This window comes from Choloepus didactylus, chromosome 2 (genome assembly GCF_015220235.1).
Source record: "Choloepus didactylus isolate mChoDid1 chromosome 2, mChoDid1.pri, whole genome shotgun sequence".
Classification (NCBI taxonomy): Eukaryota; Metazoa; Chordata; class Mammalia; order Pilosa; family Megalonychidae; genus Choloepus; species Choloepus didactylus.
The window spans coordinates 236,983,058-236,998,552 of record NC_051308.1 but is presented as its reverse complement, the minus strand read 5'-3'; the positions used below and the strand labels follow the sequence as shown (position 1 = coordinate 236,998,552).

At 51.5% G+C, this 15,495-nt stretch overlaps 1 protein-coding gene across 1 annotated transcript; it reads right to left on the bottom strand.

Moving 5' to 3' along the window:
* Positions 1-5,177: 5,177 nt before the first annotated feature.
* Positions 5,178-11,489, bottom strand: KIAA2013 (KIAA2013 ortholog). The gene is made up of 3 exons (XM_037828503.1): positions 10,291-11,489; positions 7,392-8,245; positions 5,178-5,933 (listed from the first exon to the last, which is right to left on the bottom strand). Exons 1-3 carry the CDS (start codon positions 11,321-11,323, stop codon positions 5,916-5,918), a joined length of 1,905 nt encoding a protein of 634 aa, XP_037684431.1. The 5' UTR covers positions 11,324-11,489; the 3' UTR covers positions 5,178-5,915.
* Positions 11,490-15,495: the final 4,006 nt, after the last annotated feature.

The following is a 15,495-nucleotide window of genomic DNA, read 5'->3' as shown; positions in this document are numbered from 1 at the left end:
CTATCCAGCTATCTCTCTATGTATATATTTTCTAACTATTTGAGACTAGGTTGTATGCATTATGCTCCTTGAACATCTAATACATCCCTGTACATTTCCTCAGAATAGAGATACTTGCTGATGTAACCATCTAAATGCAGTTATCAAGTTCAAGAACTTTAACATCAATATAAAGTTTACAGTCTACATTCCAATTTTTTCATATGTATCAATAATATCTTCTGGGGCCTTTTCTCCTCCACTGTTAGATCCAATCCAGGACGGTGTGTTGCATTTAGTTGCCATTGTCTATTTAGTTGCTTTTCTTTTTTAATTGTGGCAACATACAGATGAAATAAACTCTCCCATCTCAAACACTTCTAAGCATGCCATTCGGTGGGATAATCACACTTACAATGTTGTGCTACCCTCACCACCTTCCATTACCAGAACTTTCCCATCAGAAACCCTTTACGCATTAGCTCCTCATTCCACTCCCCATCCCTCCCACCCCATCCCCTGGTACCCTGGCCTCCGCTTGCTGTTTCTGTGTTTGTACATTCTAGCTATTTCAAGTGCGGTCATACACTATCTGTCTTTGTGTCTGTATTTCATTTAAATATACTTTAAAATCAAATCTGTGATATGATATGTGCTTTATTAATAAATATTGGGATCTAATGACTACTGTAATTTCAAAGTGATGATAAACATAAGCAGTATTTCAAGAAACCTACAACTGCAATATGTTAGGAACATATCTCATGATTTCTATTTGTGGTGATGACCCAAATTTCTAAATTAATAACAGAAGGAAATGCCAAATTTCAGTTCGAGTCTGATGAAAATAAAGATGTTTTTGCCAATCGAGGTTCACAGACGACTGAATTCTACCCGAGACCCCGGGTTTAAAAACCCTGATCTGCAGTCCCCTGCCTCCAGGCATACAAGGCAGCACCCCCTTTCATTGGCAGAAAGTTTCAAATTTATCAAAGCACATTCATTCCCAGCCATTTATTGGGACTTCCCAACCATCTATGAAGTTGGAAGGTGTTATTAGACCCGTATTACAGGTGGGAACCCAGGGTGTAAACGCCTAACTCACCTGTTAGAGGCCACATAATAATAATGACAGAACTGGACCCGGAGCCCAGTCCCCTGACCCCAGGCCAGTGCTCCTTCCTTTACACCAGTTCCCTTCCCAGGAATGCTGCCGAGTTAACCTTTCTCCAAGTTTTTTTCTCTGAGAGAAGCCACAGCCGTTCTCATGAGCTCACCAGCCCCTCCTTACCCGTCCCGGTTTGTCTTCTGTCAGGACCCCATGGAGCCATGGAGCCGTGGAGCAGTCGCACTGATGCTTGGAGATAGGATCTCCCGTGGCTCCTCCTGTCTTAGCAGAGGCGACCCTGCCTCTGCCCCTGGGGCCTACCTTTGATCTTTGGCAAGTCACTCACTACCCCTCATGTGTCTCAGTTTCCACTCGTAAATTCGGTGATGAACCGTCCTCCCTCGGTTTTCAGGGATGCCATATAAATATTGGCTAAAATTATAAATATGACAGGGCTCAGAGGAGAGGACTGTGATGCCCGCATGAGGATTCTTACCTCTAGTGTCATTATTGCCATGAATTAAGGCCAGAGCCTGCTTCTTACCCTCAGGGGGCAACCTGGTGGGCAAGTCAACCCCAACTCTCTGGCCCAGTTCCATCCCCTGGTGGGTTTTACACTCCAGACAGACAGGAGACCCAGTGGTCCCTCCACAGCCCCCTCTCCCCACCTGTGCAGTCCCCTGCCAGGTGCTCCTCCCACTCGCCTTGGCCAGGTCCCTCCCCTTCATCCTTCAGGCTCCAGTTTGGAGGGTTCAACTTCCTCCCGGAAGCCATCTCTGACCCTCCAGTGGAGGTAGGTAGGTGTGTCGGCTCCTATCCTCCACCTCCCACCCCGATGGAGGACAGCTGTCCTGTTTCTCACCTGTCTCTCCCTTTGGACTGTGCATTCCGCGAGAGCAGGTCCAGTGGCTGTGCTGTTCCCCTCTTCTCAGTCCCAAAGATTCCCAAAGGGGATTTGGTTATATAAGGGGCCTAAGACCACCCCCCCCCCAGCAGGGAAGTGGGCTTGGAGCTAAGTGCCGTCCACCAAATGTCCCACCTGTCCTTGAAGGGGCTTCTGCAGCCTGCCCTGCCCAGAGACACACCTGGGTGAATCAGGGGCCACGCCCCTGCCCAGCAGGAAGTTGGTGCTGCTTCTGGGAAACTAGGGGTGACAAGTGGCTATTTCCAGTGTGTCCACACGATTTGGGCTAGTAGTGAGGACATCTATCTTTGGAGCCGGACAGACCTGGGATCACATCCCCTAATTGTGACTTTTGCCTACTGACTCATCTCCTCAGAGCCTCACTTTCCTCATCTGTAAAATGGGAATGAAACTTACTTTGCAAGGTAGGCTGGAGACCCACACTTTGCTGCTGAGCATCTGCTCCCCCTTCTTCCTGATGATAGCTCCCCAAATTTCCTTTGAGAAACCACCATTCTCCTGTTACATAAGTAGCATCTCCCTTTCACCCTGGCCACAGTGATTGGATCAGTGGTGGGCTGTCCAACTCCTCTGGGCTTGAAGTGGGAAAGGCACCAGGTGGCTGGTGACAGCTGTAGCCATTTTTGTTACCCTCAAGGTAGCAAGCTTGAGGATGGAAGTTAATATACCAGAACAGAAAGCAGAGCTAAGAGATGGTCCTCCTGAAGTCACTTGAGTCCTGGATCAAGCCATTGCTAAAGCTCCCACTGGACTATAATGTCATGTGAACTGAAACATTTCCTTCTGCTTAAGCCAGTTTTAATCAGGGTTTCTGTCACTTGTAACCCCAAAAGTCCTAACTGATACACAAGGATGAAATGACATAATGTACATAAATGTAATTCAACAAATATCCTTCCGGCACTGTCACGGATTGAATCATGTCCCCCACAAAGACATGTTCAAGTCCTCACCCCTGAAGCTGTGGGCGTGAACCTATTTGTAAATAGGATTTTTAGATCCTATTTAGTTAAGGTGAGGCCAAACCGAATCAGGCTGGGCCTTAATCCATATGACTGGGGTCCTGATAAGCAGAAGCAATTTGACACAGTAAGAGGAGTCAGGAGACAGCCACGTGGAGGTACAGACTGAGCTGTGGATGGCCAGCCAGTCACCATCAGAACCCTGCAGACTTCAGAGAAAGCACGATCTTGCCGACACCTTCATTTTCGGACTTCTGGCCTTCAAAACTGACACAATAAATTCCTGCTGTTTAAGCCAACCAGTCTGTGGTCCTCTGTTCCAGCAGCCTGGCAGACACCTGCCCAGCGCCAAGCACTCAGAGGTGAAGAAGACAGTATGGCCATCACCCTCATGGGACGTAAGCTGGTGGGGAAATGCCAAGCACACAGCCAGTGCTCAACTGTAACATCCCACTTTGTCACCCCAGCAGCCCGATACATGGTCTGCTGGAAGATTCTCAACAAATGCTTACTGAATCCAATGATTTATCTGAAGCTTTCGTTGGCCAAAGTCCAGAGGAGGGGTTCCAGGCACAAGGAGTGTCAGGCTGCAGGGAGCTTGCTCAGGGTGAGGCTGTTTGCTTGGCCAGTGCCCAGCAGCTGTGATGCCATCTCTGCCCCCCACCCTTTCTGAGCCCCTTTTTGCAGGGAGGGCAACTGCCCTTTCTCTTCCCAATTCCATTGATTTCCAGCTTCTGGTTGCTTTGTGGCTTCTCTTTTTGTATCCAATTTCCTTTGCTTACAAGACCACAGCTATATTGGATTAGGCCACCCTCACTGGATTTGGGCACACCTTAACTGGTAACATCTCCAAAGGTTCTGTTTACAAATGGGTTCCCACCCACAGGACCAGGGGTTGGGACTCAACATGCCTTTTGTAGGGGCAAGATTCAATCCCTAACACCATCCCAAAGTGAGATGGAGAAGAAAAACTTTACCCCTAGCCCAGCCCAAGGAAGCCTTGTAGGAGCAGTGTGGGGAGCAAATGGAAGGCAGCAGAGGGGTCTGGGAGAAAGGTGGGGCCCACGCCAAGCCTGAGTTTGCACTGCAGCCATGCACTTGGTAGCTGCGTGGCCTGGGCAAATTACCCACTGAAGCCCAGTTTCCTCATCTCTCAAATTAGGATCCTAACCACCCCCAATCATACACAGTCCTTCCCCCCTAGGGCCATGTTGATGTAAAACACCAAACACAATGCCTGGCACACGGTGAGCCCTTAAGAGAGCTACCGTTTCCAAATATCAGTGTACTGACATTCTACTCAATCAGTGTTTCATGGGAGCTGCCAGCATGCCCGGTACCAAACTCACGGGCAGAGTGAGCGGGAGCTGTGGAATGTGGCTCTTGTGGTCAAGCAGTTTCCCGTTTAACTAGAACAACTGGAGAGCATGTGACACTGTAAATGACACCCAACTGCCCCCTGGGAACAGGCAGACCAGCCAGCCACCCACGGCTGGAAGGGCGGAGCTTCTCTGAACACTGCACTATCCAGAGCAGGGATTGAAGACGCAAGGGGTTGAAGGGACAGAGAACCAGGGCAACTACAAGCAGAGTCTGATATTTCCTCTCATGACCATCTGCTCCTTGGCAAGCAAGCCAGGCTCCCAGGTGAGTCATGCTGCTTACAACACTGGTCTGGGAACCCAGAGAAAAGACTAGAACACTGAGGACAAGACCCCGAGGTGGGCGGCCCCACCCAACCCAGTTCCTTTTTCCGTCCCTGGGACAACTCCCTTCTCTACTGCACAAAGGGGAGGGATCTGACCTTGGCTCCAGCTAACACCTCGCAGAGAACCCACTCAGGGAGCTGGAAGTGGGGGGGAGGTGTGGCATTTTCCCGCTGCCTAGTCTTATGGCCAAAAAAAGCCAGGGCAGGAGAATCCAGGTGATTTGGGGCAGAGAAAAGACTTGGGCAATGCTAGAGGCCCTCAGTCAACCCACTCAGCCAGGCCACCCAGAAAACCCCCCAGGTGAGCAAAAAGGAGCAGGCCACCCCCACATCTCCTGAGTTAACTCCTTTGAAGAGAAGAGGATTTGGGAAAATAATTCCCATCTCTGTGGCAAGGCCATGTGGTGTGCCCTGCTTCCAACATCACCCAAACAACCGGCACCAGAGGAAGACAGGAATGTCTCCAGGGTTCAACCACACACAAAAGAGGTCATGGACTTTTGAAAGGCATTTATTTAAAAACAGAACAAAAAGAAGCTTTGGTATTTCAAAACCCAACAATCATCAATCACTAGAAAGTTAAACACCTCCCCAAAGCCCGAAAGTACAAAACCACAGATCTCCGCAGGCTCATGATAAGAAAGAGACAACGTGCAAACCCGAGTGTGACCCCTTGGCCCGTCCTCCAGGCACAGTGCAGCTCCCCAGCGGCCCAGGCCCAGCTGCAGAACCACACAGGCCCCAACTGCCACAGAGACGGCATCGCTCGGAAATCACTGCCCAGGTTCACCATCTGAAGTGGAGGTAAAAGCCATCTGACAAAATCTCAACAAAAATAAATTAAAAATTCATTCAAGAAAGAACACATTTAATTAGGAAAAGAACACAATTTTTCCTAGACAAGTCTTTTCAAAAGAGGGTCAATTTCCTGGGACAGAGGAAAGGGGGAGAGTGGAAGGAGTGAATTCAATTTCAAGTATTTCCATACAAGTTCATTTATTGAATCGAAAGCTTACAAAAAAGTCCACTAGCTCCCTTCCCTCCCCATTCTGCACAACACACATTCCTTTCAATGCAAACTCTTAAAATCCACAAATGCTTCTACGTCACCGGTTTCCCCCAACAAGGCACAAAAGGATGGTTGCTTTCAAAGACCCCTCGCTCGTAGCAGCAGGACGTTCGGTGCTGGGTGTCTTGTGCAAACGGCAGCTGAAAGCAGGACTGTTAGTTCACTCAGACACTGGCATCTTCCTGTTCAATTAACAAAACAAGTTATTACTGTTCATCGCCCACCCTGCAGACAGCTACGGAACTACCAAGAGAAGCGGGCTACGGAGACGACCCCGGTGGACCTGCAGACAGTGCCTGGCCTAGGGCAACGCTGGCATCACCGTGGATTCGGTGGCCGGTGGATCTCCTCAGGCTGATGCAGTGTTCATGTGCTCTGCTCTGCCGTGGTCCAGCTCAAGCATGAGTCCCTGGGATCAGTAACCCACGGGGCAGGGGCCAGCATCTCAAGAAGGCAGTTTAGCTTGTCCCCCCACCCCACCTGATTATGTGGGGAGCCAAGGGTAGATGTGTACCTATCAGGAGCAAGAGGAGATAAGCCTGCCAACCTGCAGGAAGCAGCAGCCCGCTTGTTTAACAGAGGCTGCAAAACCCACACAATGCAAATTTACCACCTGTTCTTTTCCAGCTAGTCAAGGGATGGCTACCCAGGAAGGCCTGCTGCACCTTTCTTTTTAATGTGACTTTCAATTTGCTCTTCAAGCTTGAGGAACTCAGACCTGCCTCCCACCCTTCTGCTCCTCCAGGTGGAAGAGGGCTGCTTCCTTCTCCAAGTCCTGGCCTTGGACCAGAAGCCAGAAGCCACAAAGCCCCTCTGCCGACGTGATGGAGCACTTCTCCTGAGTGGGCTCTAGGCTCTTTACCGACTTGGGAACGCAGACCTAGGGCTAAATTTACCTCCACTCTCACTGCAGTTTGACTCAAGAAAAGAGACAGAGGGTGGAAGGGGAGAAGGAAGAAGAAAAAAAGAAAGAAAGAAAGAAAAAAAGAAGGGGAGAAAAAGCTGCGTTCCTTCTAAAGCACCTTCTCCCGTGAGTGCGAATGAGGGCCTCCCTCCTGGCCTTCCCCAGGGCAGCCTGGCAGTGAGAAAGCAGAAGACCGGCTGGCGGGGCAGAGCAGAGCAGAGCAAGCAGCCTCACCCTGCGCCACCCACCCACTCCCCAAGATACATTCCAGACAATACTCCCTCAGCAACTGTGGTCAAAACCACCACTTCCTGGGGGCAAAGATGTCTCAGGAACCGGGAGGGGAGGAGCCTTGTCCTGACGTGACAACAACCTGGCCGGGGCCCACAGGAAGGTGCTGAGCAGGTCCTCCGCGGGGAGGATGGGGTCCCACTAGCAGTTTAGGGAGAAGCTTCAAGGCAATCTAGGGGTGTGGTGAAGGAATCTTAAAATGCAGACAATGATGGAACTATGGGCTCACCTACTCAGCACCAAGATTTCCATGGTTTTCCTTTCCTTATGGTCTCCTCTCAGAAGTCACTTTTTGGTGTCCTCTAAAAAGGTACTCACTTGTATCTCGACTGAGGACACCCTGCTACTGTCCAGGCCTCACCCCACCCTCAGCAGGCCAGGCCCATCCAGGGCACAGGACAGAAAACAAGGCAGAGGCCTGGGGCTTGAAGGAGTGGCTCTATACCTTACTCCTGAAGAGGGGCTTGGCTCCTGGCCCGCAGTATTCGTTGTAGATGAGCTTGAAGAGGAAGAGGTGGAAGAGAGTGATGAGGGAGGCCACACTGAACCAGAAGAGGAAAGGCAGCCCAGGGTCCTGCTGGGCCATGTGCTCGTCGTGGGCCAGGATGGCCTTGAGGTGCAGCGTGTGCCGCAGGTCCTGCAGGTGCGTCAGATCGGTAGAGAGGTAGAGCAGCGGCGTGATGGGCTGCGTCACCATAATGGAGAAGGTGTGGCCCTGGGGCGCTGAGGTCAGCTCCACGGGGTCATCCAGGCAGCCTGCCTCACAGGCATACAGCTTGACGGGCTGGCCGCGGGACTCTACGGACACGTGCAGGTATGGCTTGCCCTCAGCATCTGCCAGCACGGCCAGGTTGATGTGGTCATTCTTGTAGCGGATGCCGTGCAGCGCGTAGCTGTTGTGCAGTACGTCGGGGTCGGCCTGGAACTGGAGGTGGTTCTCGGTGAACTGCAGCCCCCCGAAGCTGAGTACCATGCCCTGCATGATGCCCGGAGCACCTGCCTTCACCAGCCCCTTACAGCCACGCTTCTGGAGAGTCAGCTTCCACAGGTCGGAGAGCTGCAGGATCTGCTGGACAGTGGACAGCTTCCCGGGCCAGAGGTTCTCGGCGTGCATCGTGGCGTGGCCGCTGAAGCAGTGGTCTTCATAGTTGAGAGTTGACTCCATCTGGTCTCGCTCCCTGTGGCTCAGGGAGGGACTGAGCAGGGGGGCTGGCGAGCAGGAGAGCATGTAGTAGAGTGTCAGGTTCACGGTTAGGCTGGACGGCGTGTGGGCGTCAGTGATCTTCTTCATCTCCACGCCTGTAATACCACAAAGGCTGCATATTAGGGGGACGCAGCTGGGAGAGAGGTGAGGAAACAGAAATCGAGGGCAGAGATGTGAAGTTTAGTTTCTAGTGATGAAAATGGCAGTTCCAGTTGCTATCAAGTATGGGAGAAAGCCATCCTGCCTATCTTCTTTGCACAATCCATATAGAAACCTAATATCCTGTTACCAGAACAGCAGGGTCTCCTGCCAGAGCTGAGAACACAGGCTTAGCTGGGACTTCCAAACCCAAGGCGTGAAGTAGAAAGTCCACTGCCCCCTACCCCCCGCCCCCAGAACACAGTTCCTATCAATGCCCCAGCAGGTCCTGGGCCCACTTCTCCTATCATTTCTCTCTCTAGGCCTGCGGCTTTAAATAACACCTGAACACAGTTATCTCCCAAGTTTGTATCAACTCTGGACTCAGTCAACAGCCTCCTTAGTGTCTCCACCTGGACGTCTGAGAGGCATCTTGAACTGGACACAGTGTGAACTCTTCCAGCCCCAAACCAACCCTTCCTAAATTGTCTCTAGCTTGGTAAATGATACCCCCAGCCATGTAACTGCTCAAGACCCCCAAATTTGGGAGTCATCCTCAAAGTTCTCACTTCCTGTAATCCATAGTATGACCTGGCAGCTTCACCTCCAAATGAATCAGAATCCATTCACTTCTCTTTTTTTCCCACAGTCACAACCCTGATCCAAGCCACCTTCCTCTCTCACCCAGGATCCTGCAAAAATCTCTTAACTGGAGACTATGCACCCGCTTTTGCCCCCTACAGCCTATATTCTTCACACAGCAGCCAAAGAGATCTTTTTAAAATGTACATCAGATCATGGCTCTCCCCAGCTCCCCATGCTACAATGAATAAAATTTCTAGGTTTACAAGGCCCTTTAGGATCTGGCTGCCACCCTTGCCTGTGAGACCACAATCCCACACACCCCCATACTTACTGCCTGCCAGCGACATGGCCACTCACCCAAAACCGCTCCTGCCTTGAGCCTCTGACCTTGCTTTCTCTTGCCTAAAGCTCTCCTCTCCCAGATCAGCACAGGGCTGGCTTCTTCCTGCCATTCAGGGCTCCATACAAGTGCTTCTTTCTCACAGAGACCACCCCAGACAACTGTGGCTAAAAGGAGGCCCCTCAACCCCACATTCATACCCTCCACTCAATCACAATACCCCTGGTTTTAACTTTTCTCCATAATACTTTTTATCCTAAAAGACCTTCTTGCTTATTTACCTAAATGTTCACTTTTCTTATATCTGTCTTCCTCCCAGCTGGAACTTAAACAAGTGCCGTGAGAACAGCAACTTTGTTCTGTTCACTTCTGTATCCTCCGTGCCTAGACCAGCCCCTGGCACAAGCAGTCAATAAACATTTGCTGAATGAACTAAAGGCTCTCTTTGAACAACCCAACATAAGAGTTCAGACAGCTGGAATCCTGGAGACCATAATCCCTCTGTTGTCTAGACTAGGACTGTCTTTTTTTAAAGTCAACAGAGAAAGCAGCTTTCATTTGGCAGGAGCATCCCAACCTGGTCAGAGATTCCCCAAGATCCCCACAAAAAGGTTGCAGCCACAAGAGCAAGGGCACAGCCTGGTAGGAGTCATGTCACTACACTAGTTATCAGCCAGACTATGATGAAATGAGGAAGGAAATCTGGGGATTTGTTGGGCCTGGCCTGCTGGTTTAACCTTACTAACTGACCCTAGGAACCTTCATCTGTTCAATTCCGGCCTCACCTACAAGAACAAAAAGCAATAAGACCCGCCTGTTCTTTACCCTCCTTCTTTCATTTGAGTCTCACCAAAGCCCTCTGAGGTAGGTGCCATTGTTATCATTTTGCAGATGAGAAAACAGGTCCAGAGACATTAGGTGACTGATCCAAGTCACACACCCACGCAGTCAAATGCCAAGCCCAAGTTTTAACCACCCCAGTACTCCCTTCAGTGTCACCTCTGCATATCTTGGGACAGGCACTGCCAGGGAGGATCCTGTTCTACCCTCCTTGCCCAAGCCCTCACCAGGCCTCACCTGGGCTGAAGAGCTGAGCCCAGAGGTGCTGGTGGTCCTGAAGCAGCTCAGCCGCTGGCATCTCCAAGAGCTCCAGCATTTCCTTCCGGGCCAAGTCCTGGAGCGTCTTGAGCTCCTTGGCTGCTTTGCTCTTGAGCACCTGTGGGTTAAGGGGACCCGAGACATGCACCACCCACAGCACCGTCTCGTCCAGCTGCGTTTTGGGAGCCACCTGGAGCCGGTTTACTAGCTTCTTGGCAGCCACCACCACCAGGTGCACCTGCCCGGTGGTTAAAGGTGGGGAGCGGCCGGAGTAGAGAAGAAACTGATGGTCTCCGACCTTCTCCAGGGTACTGGTGAAGGCCTTGGGGACAGGCCCAGCAGTGGGCCCCTCAGTCTGCAGCGCGGCCACGCGCTCCGTGGGGTTGTTGAGCTGGATGCGCTGCAGGTACACGTGGGGTCGGCCCCGGTGCGCTAGAAAGTCCTCCTGCAGCAGCACGCAGTCACGGCTGGCCCCTGCGGCGAGGCCGGAGGCCGAGGCGGGTCCTGGGACGGCGGCCGCAGGGCCCGGACCTGGGGTCCCGAGCTGCAGGCAACGCACCCGGCGCAGAAGTCCCTCCCGCAGCAGCAGCACTGCCTCCCCAGCTTCGGCCTGCGAGCTCAGCGGGCGCAGCTGCACGAAGGGCACAAAGTCTGGCGCCACGGCGGGCTCTCGCTCCCCGGGGGTCACCCACAGGCGGTTGGCGACCACGTCCAGGGCCAGAAAGCCGTTAGCCACCAAGGCCGGCACACCGGGGCCCAGCGGCACAGCCTCACCGCGCTCCCGCAGGCCACGCCAGGTACGGGTGGCCGCCTCCAAGCAGGCAGAGGGCTCGGCAGCGCCCGGCTCGCCGCGGGCCCAAGACAGCAAGTGCAGGCCGCCCGCCGCCCGCCGCGCCCCGGAGCCCGCGAACCACAGAAGCAGCAGCAGGAGGCCGAGAAGGCAGAGGAGGCGACGGGCCCAGCTGCTCGACAGCAGTCCCGGCAGGCCCTTAAGCCGCTGCTGCAGCCACATTGGGCCGCTAGGCGCGGGCGCGGGGCGGGGGCGGCCGCCGGGCCCACCGCCCAGCCCACCGGCCCGGCCGCCCGCGCCTCACAGCCCGGCCCAGACCGCGGCGCCCGCCCCTGGCCCCGTCGCAGCCGTCGCGGCAGCCGCCACCGGGGCCTCCAGCGTCTCAGTTGCCTCGGGCCGTCAGACTACGTCGGCCGTCAAGCGCCGCCGCGTCCTTTGCGACAGGGGGGAAAGGAGAGAGGGCGGGGGGCGGAGGGAGGAGGGAGGGGCGGGCTAGAGAGGAGGAGGCGGAGCTGTGCGCGCGGGCGGGACGGAGATGCCGGGGCTGCGCCGCGCGCTCCCGGGCCTGGAGCAGGCGAGTCGACCGTAGAAGGGCCGTCTGTGGCGGATTGGAAGCAGCCAATTCACATTACGAAAAAAAAAAGCAAAAAACATAGAGCTAGCCAACTGAACACGTGTTGGGCCAAATTTGGCCCGAAAGCCCCCGTTTGCTACTGATGGATTCAACAGCCCTAGGATTTAAAGAAAAAACAACTTTATTGTTTCTGTAAAAATGATCATCCTCACTGCAAAAAACTTGGAACAGAAAAGAAAAAACAGAAGGAAGAAAGAGAAAGAAAAAGAGAAAGGGAAAGAAAGAAAAAGAGAAAGAAAGCAAAAGAAAGAGAAGGAAGAAAGAGAAAGGAAAAGAGAAAGGGAAAGAGAGAGAGAAAGAGAAAGAAACACTGGAAATGAGCTCTCCTAGGAAATATTTTGTTGACAACTCTTCTAGGCCCGTGGGGCATATGGGGACACAAATCCAGCCCAGGACAGTCAGTCTATTTCTCTCTACTACACCAAGTCGTCTTCCTGACATCAAACTTTTAACTTGTTAAATAACATGAAACACTTGAAATCTCGTACTTTGGAAAGGACTTTAAAATGTGAATTATCAATGCAAACGAGAAATTTTGCTTCATATCTAGGGAAAGAATTCGATATGAGCACAGGGGCGGACAATGGGGCGATTGTTTCCACGGTTATTTGGGGCATTGCAAAGCCAGACAGTGCTTAGCAGTGGTTGAAAATTAAATGGTCGTTCAGGCGGTCTCTCCTGGGCTGTGAGCACACATGGATGTGTTTGCTGAGGTTGGGGGGCCGGTGCGCTGTTAGATGGCACCTATCCAGGCAATCCTAGAGGATGCCTACTTTTTTTTTTAAGGTTATCATCAAAACATAAACACAACATTCTCGCTTCTCATTGGGAATTCACACACCCCACAGAATGTGATCATGGGTGCCCAGGAGTACATGACCTCCGGCTAGAGACAGCGGATCAATCCACAGTGTGGGGAGAGCCAAGGAGCAGACGCAGGCTTCATCCCATCTGTGAAATGGGGAAGAACAGAGAACCTGCCTCCAGTGCTTTTGAGGAATAAGTTAATACAGGTAAAGCGAGGCTGGAGCACACAGTAAGTGCTCGCTAAATGTAAACTTCCATCATTATTATTTTTTTCTCTCTTTTTTTTTGTATCATTATTTTTGCCATTACAGACAGTGGTGTAGTAGACATATATCTTGGCACTGTTGTAAGAGTTTTTCTGTGGGATCACTTCCCAGAAAGGGAAAGTGCATTAGGTCAAAGAGAAGGTGCTTTACTTGTTCTCTTAATACCTTGCCACACTTAAACACCCAGAAGAGGAGTTCAACGTCAAGAGTCAGCAACACGGCCACAGCAAAGCCAGGAAGGAGGTAAAGAGTAAAGACCTGGGCATCAGGCTGCTGGGTTTTGAATCTTGGCCCCCCATCTCCTTGCTAGCAAGTCAACTAACTTCCCTGGGCTTTGGTTTCTCCTTCATAAACTGGGGTCATAAGACAATTGCTCTGGAACTTAAATTGAACAAGCACATGAAGCTTTTTAGCACATGCCTGGCTTAAAATAGGCATTCATCATTTAATTAATTTTTACTAGGGAACATGCATACATGATACAAAATTCAAAAAGTACAAAAAGTCTTCGTCCCTCCTGAGTCCCCAGCCAGTCTGTTCCTCTCCCTGGAGTCAATCACTGTTACCTGTTCCTTGATATTCTTCCAGACACTCTCTTTGCTTACATATGTATTTTTTCCCATTACAGAAATTGTACCATATGATATACTCTTGCTTACTTTTTTCACTTGAGGGTAGATAGCTTAAAAATTCTATTTCTATTATTATTGTCATTGTTGTAATTATTATTGTTTTATTGTTATTAAAGGTGCAGGCTGATGAGTGTAAGGGGGAGGGGGCTGAGAGCCAGTGACAGTCCACCTGGCAGCATAGAGTGTGGCCGTCCCATTGAGAGGCTGTCACTCTTCCTGAGGCCAACAAAGGAAGTAGATAAAAGACGAGGAGGAAAGAGTGAAATGCCCCTCCTGGCAGCGGGCAGCTGCCCTCCAGGCTGGCTACCCCTCTCCCCCTTGCGCCTTCCCAGGCAAGCTGAGTCCTGTGCCTTTCGCAGATCACGACACATGCTGCACGTACAGCAAGTAACATCTGGACGGCAGCCACCACTGGTTAAAGAGACAGGCGCTCAGCTTGGACCAGGTTCAAGCTCCAGCAATTTGGTGAAGGGAACAGGAAATAGATGCCAGAGCGGTCAGGCTGCGCCAGAGTGAAACCTCTCTCATGGTGTTCCTCCAGCCTCCGACTTTGGGGACTTGGGCCATGAGCACCCCACTGCCCAGTAATTCTTTCTGGCCACGTGCATCACCCTTTGGGTTCTCTTGGAGCCCCAACAGATGGGGAGCTAGAGCTGGCTTCCAATCCCGCCTTCCTGACTGTGACCCCCACCTCAGCTGTGCAACATCAAGCAAGTTGCTTCACTTCTCTGAGCCCCAGTTTCCACATTTTGCAAATGGAGGCAATATTGCTGAACTCACAAGGCTGGTGTGAGCATGGAATGAGAGAGAGCTTTGAAAATTGAGCCAGCCAACACATGCTCATTCTCCAGCCCTCCACTCATCCCTGTGTTTCCTCCTCAAAGGGTCTAGAATCTCCGTCTGCGTCCTTCTGAATTCAAAACATCCGGTGGATTCTGGCACCAAGTCCTGACCCCAGCTGCAGAAACTCCCCTCTGCTGGTCCCAGCTGGGAGGTAGAGGCCGTGGATCCCACTAATGCCTTTTCCTGTTACTTGCTTCATGACCTTGAGCTGACCTCTAAGTCTTGCCTCTATCATCTGTACAATGAACAAATCTCTGTACTTGATATTAGACGATCTCCAAGGCCCCCCTGTGACTGTACCTAGCTTCTAAAAAAGAACGTCTTAGTTTTGTTTGAATGATCCAAATAGCATATATTCGATGTAAAAAATTATCAAGAAACAATGAAAATTCTAAGAAAGTAAAAACTACCCATAATCTCACCACCTGGAAATAATCACTGTAAGCATTTGGCTGTACTTTTCTTCCAGACTTATCTCTATGCATATCTATCTCTCTAAGACTATATGTTTGCTGAGTAGGGTATACCATATATACTGCTTTTTCTGCTTCAGGAGTGTATTTCCCTTGCCAAGGCAGGGCTGGCAGTCTCTTTGTCCCTCCACCTCTGCCCCATCTGTTCTATGTTGCTTGACATCCATGACAGTGACAACGTCCTCCCCCAGCCTGTGCCTTCTTCTCCTGGGGAGAGCCTGCCGCACTCCAGCCCCACTCAGGGCTGTGTCCATTGCCCACTCCTCTGTGGTCAAGGCCTTTCCTGGCCAGGAGTCTGCAGCCCCTCTGCAGCCTGCTCTGCTGGAAAGGGTCTCCCTCTCTGCAGTTGTCTTCTGAGGAAGGGAGGGGCCTTTCCCCAGAGATGGCTGACTCAAGCTGGGCCAACAGCCCTTGCTCTGTGGACCCTTGAGTTTTTTGTTGGGCTTTAGAGAAGATTCCGGCCTGTGAAGTGGCCCTAAGGAATTTTGACATTCATTCATTCATTCATTCACTTATTCAACAATGAGACCTCAGGAGCAAGACCTTCCTTGGCTGAGAGGTTCATCTGGCTTCCCAGAGACATAAAAGACAATGAAGTGATTCTCTTTGCAGAGGGTAGAGATGGGGGCTTTCTGCATTTCCAGCGGCCAAGATGGTCATACCTGGGTGTAGATGTCTCTGAACACATCCATACCCAACCTTGCCCATTTCCAACTCAGACTGTCAACCCTTGGCCTGG

Excerpts from the sequence above, each read along its gene's own strand:
- KIAA2013 (XM_037828503.1), bottom strand. The coding sequence starts at position 11,323 with ATGTGGCTGCAGCAGCGGCTTAAGGGCCTGCCGGGACTGCTGTCGAGC. Across the intron at positions 8,246-10,290 it reads GGCTCAGCTCTTCAGCCCAG|GCGTGGAGATGAAGAAGATC; the intron begins GTGAGGCCTGGT and ends GTGGTATTACAG.